The sequence below is a fragment of the Salvia hispanica genome, chromosome 3 (genome assembly GCF_023119035.1).
Source record: "Salvia hispanica cultivar TCC Black 2014 chromosome 3, UniMelb_Shisp_WGS_1.0, whole genome shotgun sequence".
Taxonomy (NCBI): Eukaryota; Viridiplantae; Streptophyta; class Magnoliopsida; order Lamiales; family Lamiaceae; genus Salvia; species Salvia hispanica.
In genome coordinates this window covers 41,509,732-41,520,134 of record NC_062967.1, presented here as the reverse complement: position 1 = coordinate 41,520,134, position 10,403 = coordinate 41,509,732, and the positions used below count along the sequence as shown (strand labels likewise).

The 10,403-nt window shown below is 35.8% G+C and overlaps 1 protein-coding gene across 1 annotated transcript; it reads left to right on the top strand.

Moving 5' to 3' along the window:
- The first annotated feature begins 2,112 nt into the window (after positions 1-2,112).
- Positions 2,113-3,565, top strand: LOC125215701 (zinc finger CCCH domain-containing protein 20-like). The gene has a single exon (XM_048117205.1). The coding sequence runs from the start codon at positions 2,155-2,157 to the stop codon at positions 3,265-3,267; it is 1,113 nt and encodes a 370-aa protein (XP_047973162.1). The 5' UTR covers positions 2,113-2,154; the 3' UTR covers positions 3,268-3,565.
- The last annotated feature ends 6,838 nt before the right edge of the window (positions 3,566-10,403 follow it).

The window sequence follows — 10,403 nt, the reverse complement described above, 5'->3', positions numbered from 1 at the left end:
GGTTTTAAGAATTGTAATGAAAAGTGGGTTGAAAAAGTTAGTGGAATGTGGGTCCTACCTTTACATATTAGTTTTATAATAAAATGTGAGTAGGAGTGAGTTAGTGGAATATGGGGTCCACTACCAAAAATGGTATAAGTGAAATGGGACAAATTATTTGGGACGGACTGAAATGGAAAATTGAGACGAATTATCTGGGACGGAGGGAGTAATACCTAACGTGACGGTGCCCCCGCAACTTAGACATGTGTAGTAAAACTATAATTCATATGTAGATATACTCATAAATATTAACTGAATGAAATCGAATCTCTATAGACTAAGTCTATAAATTTAGTACTTTATCGATTTGAAGGCTCGATTTTATTTTCTTTTAAATATAATTAAACTTTGACGAAATGAGACTTGGCTTGTTCGAGTAATCTCCAAATCAAGCATTATTGATATCCATAGGATTGAGCTTGAATTAGTTGTTGCAAGTCGGAAGTCGCAACAAAATTAATTCCACGTGGCAGCGCAAGGTGACACCTGCGTGTGATGAGATTCCCCATTTTCCTCTAAGAAAACGCCAAGTATAAGTCTTCAGCGATAAAAAGAAGCTAATGTCACGGACTGTGAGGACTAGACAAGTCAAAGTTCAATCTTATTGGTCACCATTCAACTAACGGCCTTCCAATGGGCCCAGCTGGCGGGTGCACCTTCGGTAACTTGAGAAAAATGTTGAAGGGTAGATTCGTGATTTTCGTGTAATATTTTATATTTTATTTTATTTTATTTTATATTTTTATTTTTATGAAATACCAACCCAGCCAATTGTTTTGCACTACCCTTATTTTTCTCCGATGTAGGCAAAACTAATTTTTACCATTGAATCGTCAAAACTATACATACGTAGTTCATCACACAGAAGGTTATTTCAAACAGTACTACATTATTTTATTTCAGTCTTTCTGGAATGAACTAAAATATATAAAAATGATGTTAGTCGATAAATTAAGATTTGCTTAATTTATTTTATCCAATAGATCAGAAAAATAAATGGGGGAGACTCTAGTTCAATCCCAAAAATTAGTTCGATATTATCACAACCAATTTTCCTAGCCTTATGCATAGTACTTTATATTATACTTACAAGATTGATATGAGTTTTAAGAAATACTTCCTTAATCTCAATTGAAATAAGACGTACGGAGCACTTTCTTCTCGTAATATCTCAATCTAAATAGATATTTTCTTTGTTTAACTCTCATTCTCCTTTTTAATTCTACTTTACTCTTTCTCTATTCTATTTTATTTTTTCTCCTATTTTAATAGTATTACAATTTAAATCATTGCACAACATTATCTAAATTTGTGTGAAAAAAAAAAATCTCACTTAAGTGATATAGAGAAAGTATAAATAAATGAAAATAGAAGTGAAATTTAGTTCTATTTTTATATAGTTTTATTTTTATAAATAAAGATAGTTAATGAAACATAACATCTAGTTATAAATATAATTAGATGACAAATATTTCTAAATGACCAAATGAAAAGAATGATAAATGCCCGATATAGTTTGCCATATGAATAACATTCATCTATTAAATTAACTTAAATGAAATCTAGGATTCTAGGTTAGTCTAGTCTAGTCTAGCCCGACTTATGCATTTAGGTAAAGATTGACATTAACAATGAAATAGAATAAAAATAAAATAAAATCATAGTAGGAGTAATTATTATTATCTAATCTATTTACATTAACAAAATCTCAAATATAAAAAGTTAGCAAAGCCATATTACTGTATTCATACGTATTGAAGTGAATAGATCAACAATTAATTTCACATGAACAAAAAAAATATTATTATTTGACACTAGTAATTAAATTATGAATAGCGCCGGTCCTACTAAAAATAAACGGACCCATAGATATCCAAAACCCCCCAGTGAAAAACAAGCATCCGATATTCGTCGGATTTTAAGTAATTTACAAGCTTACGTTATTTCCAAATTTATTTTTCCTCTTTTTCTCCTCATTAAAAGAGATCCACTTGTTAGTCTAATGTGGAACAGGACGCCACCAAACTACCCAATTTACAATAATAACCCTAACCTAACCACCGTTAACCCTGACCCAACTACGGTTCACAAGCAGTATATATTAACCTTGGCATGCATATCCATGGCGATCATGACAGCGCCACTTCACAGACTGAGCTACACTCTTCCTCAAAACTCAACGAAATGATGATGATGATGATCCCTCGCTCAAATCCGACCGTTCAGATCCCTAATTGGGATCCCTATCTCGACGATTCCAATCCGACGCCTCACATTCACGGCGATGTTACTCAATACGACGTCGCCCTAGCCGCGCTGCAGCGCTACCTGCCTTCGAATAAGGAGGATCGCTCCGCCGCGGCGGAGGACGACGAGGATTTCGATTTTCCGGTGGACGCCTACTCGTGCGACGAGTTCCGGATGTTCGATTTCAAGGTGAAGCGGTGCGCGCGCGCGCGGTCGCACGACTGGACGGAGTGCCCGTTCGCTCACCCCGGGGAGAAGGCGCGGCGGCGGGATCCGCGGCGGCACCACTACTCCGGCACCGCGTGCCCTGACTTCCGCCGGGGCGCGTGCCGGAAGGGGGACGCGTGCGAGCACGCGCACGGCGTGTTCGAGTGCTGGCTCCACCCCGCGCGCTACCGGACGCAGCCGTGCAAGGACGGCACGCACTGCCGCCGCCGCGTCTGCTTCTTCGCCCACACGCCGGAGCAGCTCCGGATCCTTCCGTACAGCGAGGAATCGGCGCCGAACGGAGCTTCTCCTAGGTCGCCGTCGCAGTACTCTCCGCCGTCGTCTCCGATTGCGGCATCGCCGCCGGCTTCTCCGATGAGTCAACTCGCGGAATCGATGCGGGGTATGCAGATCAATAAGATGAAATTAGGGCTTGGAATGGGAATGGGGGTGAATTTGGGGATGGGATTGAGCATGAGCCCGCCGTCTTGGGGGGGCGGGTACGGGTCTCCGTGCAGCCCGGCGAAGATCCGACCCGGATTCAGGAGCCTTCCCGCGACTCCGGCCCGAGCCATGGCCCGCAACGCGTTTGATCTGTGGGAGAGTTCGTGTGAGGAGGAGCCGGCGATGGAGCGGGTCGAGTCGGGTCGGGCGCTCCGTGAGAGGATCTACTCGAAGCTCGGGAAAGAGAACTCGTTGGATCGGGTCGGGCAGGGCGAGTCCACGGGTTCTGCACCAGATCTCGGGTGGGTTTCGGAGCTTGTTAAGTGAACATCATCGGGTCGGGTGGTTATTTGGATCGGGCAGCCTTTATCGTTTGATTCAGTTTTCTGACTGTAAATATTCTTCATTTTCTGACTCATTGAATATGGTCCGCTTTGTAGATATGGGTTTTAGGCCGGGTCGGGTAATTAGGTTACGGGTTGATTATGATGTTTATTTTGTGGTTAATTTGGATTGATTTGGGTTTTTATGGGGCCGAAAAGATATTATATGGGGAAAATGCATTTGCAAATTTTGTAATTCTGTGTATTCAAATTTGAGGCTAAATCTTCTTTACCTTTGTTTATTTAGTTTTATTTTTTCTTTCTTGTTATAGTTATTCTCTAATCATATCTCACTACAGAGTTTAAATTTTCTCAGTTAAATAAGTATAGTATTGATGTTTTAGATTGCTTCTTAATACAACTAGTAGTCAACCTGATTTAATTTATTGCTTAAAAAAATATGAAGTCTTAGATAAAATATCGTGTACCTTTTTGTCTATATAAATGAGGCAACGTTTTAGAGAATATAGAACTAAAAACAAGTGAACCGCAAAACAACAAAAGGGTTCTCTTATATTATTAGTCATTAAAAAGAATGATTATATCAAATCAGGGTAAACAACTTTGAACATCGTTGGAACTTGCAATGCAAATCTAAGATGAATAAATTAATTGGCTATTTGGATAGGAAACCAAGCGGCCCACATATAAAACAATAGTGGTTACTTATGTTGCTACTTGGTAGTAGTAGACTAGTAGTAATAGGAGTAATTGTTATATATGAAGAACTTATGTAAGTTGGACTAAGTAAGATATTTTATTTAGTCTTATCTTTAGTCTAATTGAAGGTTAAACAACGACGTCGACTTGAACTAATAAAATTTTGGAAACGTGAATCTTGATTTATCCTTTGACTATGTATGCGTCCCAACAAAATATAAAAAGTACTCGTACTCAGTCATTAATGTAGTACTCCACTTCATAGGTACGTTAAATATTAGTAAAACTCCCTCCATCTCCAAAGAATATATGCATTCTGGATTTAGACGGACTTGAATGCAAAATTAATAAAGTAAAAAAGAGGTATAGAAAAAAAGTAAATAAAGTATTGTCAGTGGAGAATAAGTTCCACCTCATTAAAGAGAAAGAGTTCCAAAATTAGAAAGTACATATTCTTATGGGACGGACTAAAAAGAAAAGAATGTACTATTCTTGTGGCACAGAAGGAGTAGTGATGTGAATCCGGGTATTCACAATCATAGGATGCAACGACATCGAGGGCCATGGGTTGATTGGGGTCCGAAAAGAAGGTGGAGATATGGCAAGGAGCTAACCCGGATTCGAAGGTCTGACTCAAACTAGAATTTTCCTATCAAGATGGTATCCAAATTCTCTTCTAAGACCACCGTTGTCTTCATCGTCAAAAGAGCTTCGCGTGAGTACCTTACACGCCTCAATCGGAGCCCGAATGAGGAAGTTATGGTCGTTTTACGAAAGCCGCGTAGTCCAACAAGCAAAACGCCCGACCACAGAGAAAATGCCCGGGCAAGGCCCCAAAACGCCCGGCCGGGCGTCTTGTCCGAAAATGTCAATTTTCAAGATTTTAAAGACTATTTTTTCCTATTATTTTGTTTTAGTATAAATACTCTTTTGTAGGGTTTCGTTCTCAGCTTTTGAATATTTGTAAGAGACCATTTCTCCATATTTGAGAGCTCACCTTCTTCATCTTTTGAAAACTTATCAAATTCCTTCGGGTTGCATTCGATCTTTTGTCGGGCTAAGGTTGATTGTAAAGGTATGCTTTCTAGTTCTTGTGTTCCTACTTTGTGGAGCCATTAGGTGTTTGTATGTGAAAGTGCCTTTGGGATTTCTTTCTTGTTCTTCACCTAAATCATAACACTAATCCATCCTCTATCATTTTATCCATTTTTCTTGTTCCATTTCTTGATTTATCTTGTTTATTTGTTGGGTTTATTTACAAGAATAAGTTCGGGGCAAGTTCATGAGTCTCCAATCTATAATATTCACATTAAGTAGTGATTAAAAAAGTCACATTTTCACGCCTAGCATTAGAGATATCAATCTAGCCCGAAAACCACGGGTCGGCCCGAATTACCCAGTAAAATCATAGAGTTAGGGCCGGAAAATCGCAACCCATATTCAGAAGCGGGCAACACGGGCTAACCCATTCGGGTCGGCGGGTTATGCGGGCTGGCCTGGGTGGGTTGCGGGTTAGCCCACAGATTAAGCATTTAATATAAAAATATAATTATAAATTTGGATTATATACTTATTTGAAGTATATTTGGTAATATCAATATTAAATACAACATTGATATTAAGAATATATGGTAATTATGTCTTCTCTATCAAATTGAAAGTTAGGGTTATATGAAATGCATGATTTCCAGTTAATTGTAGTCAATTATATGTGTTATTAATTAAACAATATTTTTATCTATTTTGTTTCAATTTTCGATTGCTATTATTTTCTTTCTCTTGATCACTTTGATAATACTTTACTATTTGCGACAATATGTTTTTTAATAATTTAGAATATTGGATTCGATAGAATGTAACATATAAGATTACTATCGACCCGAATAGCCTGTGGATTAGCTCGAAACCCGAAGATTTAGGGTTAGGGCCAAAAATTTATAATCCGAAAAATTCACAGACCGAATAACCCGCACCAAATAGGCCGACAATCCGAATGGATTGGCCCGAACCCAAACAGGTTAAGCCAATTGACATCCCTACCTAGCATTATACCGATTCACTTATCTAAATGACATTTCCATGTCTAAGCATACGAGTTTATGGTATAACCGATTCACTTTATTTATTTAAAGAAATATATCAGTGAATATATTGACTATTTCTCATGTTAATTCATAGGTATCGGGATGATTGGCCCAGTCTAAAGTTGCTATATATCCAAAAATAGAAGTCCATTCCCAACCATTTAAATTAGGATGAACAAATCTTATACTCCTTCCGACCCGCTTAAGATGACACGTTTTCCTTTTTAGTTTGTCTCAATTAAGATGCACATTTCCTTTTTTGGTAACTTTCCCTCTCCAATTAATACACTCAACCACTTTTTCTCACTCCTATTAAAATATCTATCTTTCTTTATCTCTTTACTTTAATACTTACACTCACCTTTTCTCTCTCCAATTAAACACTTTAACTAATACTAGCAATGTGTCATCTTAGCCGGGACGGAGAGAGTACCACTCACCACATCTTTTCGATTTCACTTTTTTTTTTAATCTTTTTTCTCAGACATTAATTTTATCGTATGTGCGATGCAACTATATTTTGAAGTTCGAAAATATCAAGATTAAAAACCTTAACAAAAAATTATTGAATACTACTGACCTAGTTGTATTTAATTATACAAATTATTAATTTATTTATGTAACTTGCATGTTTTACAAATAAACATAAATTTACACATTAAATAAATATCAATGGCAGATTTTTGTATATTTAAAAAAATTTAGATGATTTTAATTTGAAGTACAAAGTATAGTAGACGTTATTTTTTAGTATATTAAGGAGATTTTCGGTTTGCAATACTAAATCTCCTATTAAATGGAGTGTGTATTATGTTTGTTCATTAGATTGAAATTTAAATCTCATAATATAATTTAGATGAATAATTATGTGATATTAGTCATATCTACCTTCTTCAATTAAATAATTTCACCTTAGTTCTAGATAGATTATCATATGATAATGAGTCATGACAATAGAATGGGGCCTAAGGCCAATCCATAATTCAGGATGTGGAGGAGGGGCCGAACTGCACTTGGGTCCGGCCTGAGGCTCGCGGTATTAGGTGGTGGTTGGGCCGCGATTGGGAACGGTGGAGGGGTCTGGAGACACGCCCGTTTGCGGCCCATCCCGACGTTGTGGGCGCACGGGTCGGACCCCAAGCCTCCTTTTATTAATATAAAATTTGAATTTTTTCTAATAAATATCAAATCATTCCACATCATTTTTATTTCTATTTTACATCATTCATATCCCTCTCAATTCCTCTAGTATGGAGTGGTTAAACTATGACCAAAGAGAGATGAGAGTGGGGCGCCGAAGATAAACAAAGTTTCCAACTCCGGGAACTACTCTATGAGCGATGGAGGTCCTACAATCGAGCTCAACATGCCCGACGAGAACCCGGACTTGTCATCTCCCAAAGAGGAAAGCGACGGGGAAGGCCGTTACGAGTCAGTGTAGGATGTCAGCGCTGCCACCCAACCCTTCGCTGCATGACATCAATGAGTATTTCATTGCAGTTATAGGCCATCTGAGGGACTTGGTGGAGAAGGATACGTTGTCACTGTCGGAGTTCGAACTTGAGTTGCACGATGAGATGATCGACTACATTCGCTCAAGTATGAGGAAGAACAGATAGTTTTTTTGTTTTTTTAATTTTTAGGAATTGTAATTTTTGAATTTTTAGGACTTGTATTTTTTAATTTCTAGTGTTTGTAATTTTTAGTTTCCGAATGAACAATGAATTTTCCGTGTTATAATTATTCAACATATATTAATTTTACGACTTAAATAGTTATTAGTTGTAAATGATGCAATTTAATATTTGTGGATGCCCATAGTTAAGAGCGAGGAAGAAATATACTCTTTCCGTCTCAACTAAGTTGAGTCGTATTCCTCTTTGGGATGTCTCAACTAAGTTGAGTCATTTTCCTTTTTAAAAAAAAACAAAACAACCGACAATTTTACTTTATTACACTATCTACTTTACACTCTCTACTTTATTTTTCCTACTTTATTCTTCTCTTTTATATTTTTTAACACAATTTCTTAATATCGATGCTTAAAAATTATGTCTTGGCTTAGTTGGGGATTTCAAAAACATCCTTAAAAGTCGCAACATTTTGAACCCATCTAGTGGACTCGTAAATGTGTGTCGAATTTCCTTATTTCTCCAAGTGCTATACAATAAGAAAAAGTTGTTTTCCAAAAAATAGGCAGCTATATGATGGGACATCTGTAGATATGTAAATAAATTCAATCACTGTAAAATAAATCTTGCTCACAAAATTCAAAGTAGATTGTATATACATATCCATTCAATATACTGAATTAGTCCGGTAAAATCGGGTACCCGCGGGTATTCGATCCTGAATTTCTAAAAAATTTAATATCCGATATCCGATCTGAAAATAATTTCTGGTACCCAAATACCTGATTCGGGTATCCAGTCCCGATTTTAGATTTTTTATTTTAATTTTGATTTTTTTTAACAAAATTAACTACAAACTTTTAGAAATACAAACTTGTAATAATTCGAATTTGATACAAACTTGAATTAGTTCGATTAAGAGAAAAAAACTACTACTACAAATTTTTAGAAATAAAAAATTTATAAGTTATAGCATCCATCATTCATCAATAGTAAAACATCACAATTCATATATTAACCATAAATGTGACTTAAGAGTGAAAGATTTTAGGACTAGATTTAATTATTTAATTTTTTAAATAATAGAATAAATATATAATTTATTAAATTTAAATTAAAAAAAATCGGGCAATTCAGATAATTTGTGTATACCCGATAATTCAAAAATCATATACTTGAACCTGATCCGAAAACCCGAAAAATTAGATATCGAATATCAAATTACTCTATATCCATTTTGACACCCCTAATGAAATCATTACCTATTACTACTTGGAAAGTAATGTTTTAATAACTAAGTTGCCCATAATTTAACTTTAATGTAGCATGCATTGTTGGGCAGTATCTATTTATTATCTAGGAGGCCTTGGGTTAGGCCCACTATCACTAGCATTGGGCCCACACCAGTCATCTCCACACTGGTCCTCCCTATCTTGGTTTTATCTCTCCAATATTGACATTTTTGATTGCTTCAATAACGACAAGAAAATGGTACACATAAACCTTCATACCAATAAGGCGAATAAACTGTTGAAATCGATATTAGATTTGATGTTATCATGTTACGAATATTGTCGACTTAAATAAAATGTGACTGAAATTGTAACATCTTAAATTTCCGAACACTAATTATAGAGCCCTAGAATTTATTATTTATAACGTGGGAGATGTGAATTATTTGATAAGTGAATTTATTGTATGAGTTTCTTTGACCGGAAAGTTTGAAAAGTCAAACTTGTTGACTATGTGATGTGGCATGTGATTTATTAAATTATGAGGTGAATTAATTTTTTAAAGGTGAGTGAGAATATTAGAGAAAATTTCCATAAATACTAGCCACCTAATTCTCATGATTTTCGAACCCCCTTGATTTTTGAAGGAGGAATTCTATTTTTGGGATTTAATTTAATTTTTGGGATATTTATCCAAATTTAATCCAAAATCCAATTATTCCTTATTTTAATGAGAAAATCGACACCCCCTTATTTAATAGTGATTTTCGAAAATCACTATGTTGGGAAGAAATAATATTTTGCTTATTTTATTGGTTCCTTATTTGATTTCCTTCCATACCTAGAATTTAAATATTCTACCAAATCTTTCCATACCTTAAGAGATCTTGCCATATCTTATTTTAGTGAATATCAAAAATTCATGCCTTATTTAAAAGGCATAGAAACGCCTATTTCCAATCCCTAATTGGCGAATTCTTAATTTTTATTTTGTTCCGTGATATTTTATTCTACTCCGTAAAATATACCAAAACAAAGTCTTGGCTATTTTAAAAGCCTAATTTTCGAAAATTAGGGGATTTTGCCCTAGAGTCTATTTTTGTTGATTCTTCTTCCCCACTCCACAATATTATTTTATTTAATTTTGGAGAATAAAATCTTACCAAATATTCTATCTTAATTACCTAAAGATCTTGTCGAGCACTATAAATAGGAGAACTCCTAAACCTAACCCTAGAATTTTCGCCCCCCACCCCTTCTACACGCCTCCATCTCCTTCTTCACTCTCTCCAATTTTTCTTCTCCTATTCTCCAATACTTTGTCATCTTTTGAAGAAGAATTGAAGTTCAACCCAAGAATCTTGAAGAACCAAGGCTAATACTTAATTTCTACCGTTCGTTTTTTTCTCAATAAGGTATTCTTATATTTAATCCCCTTCTTTCCACTCGATTCCTCTTCTTTCTAACCGATTA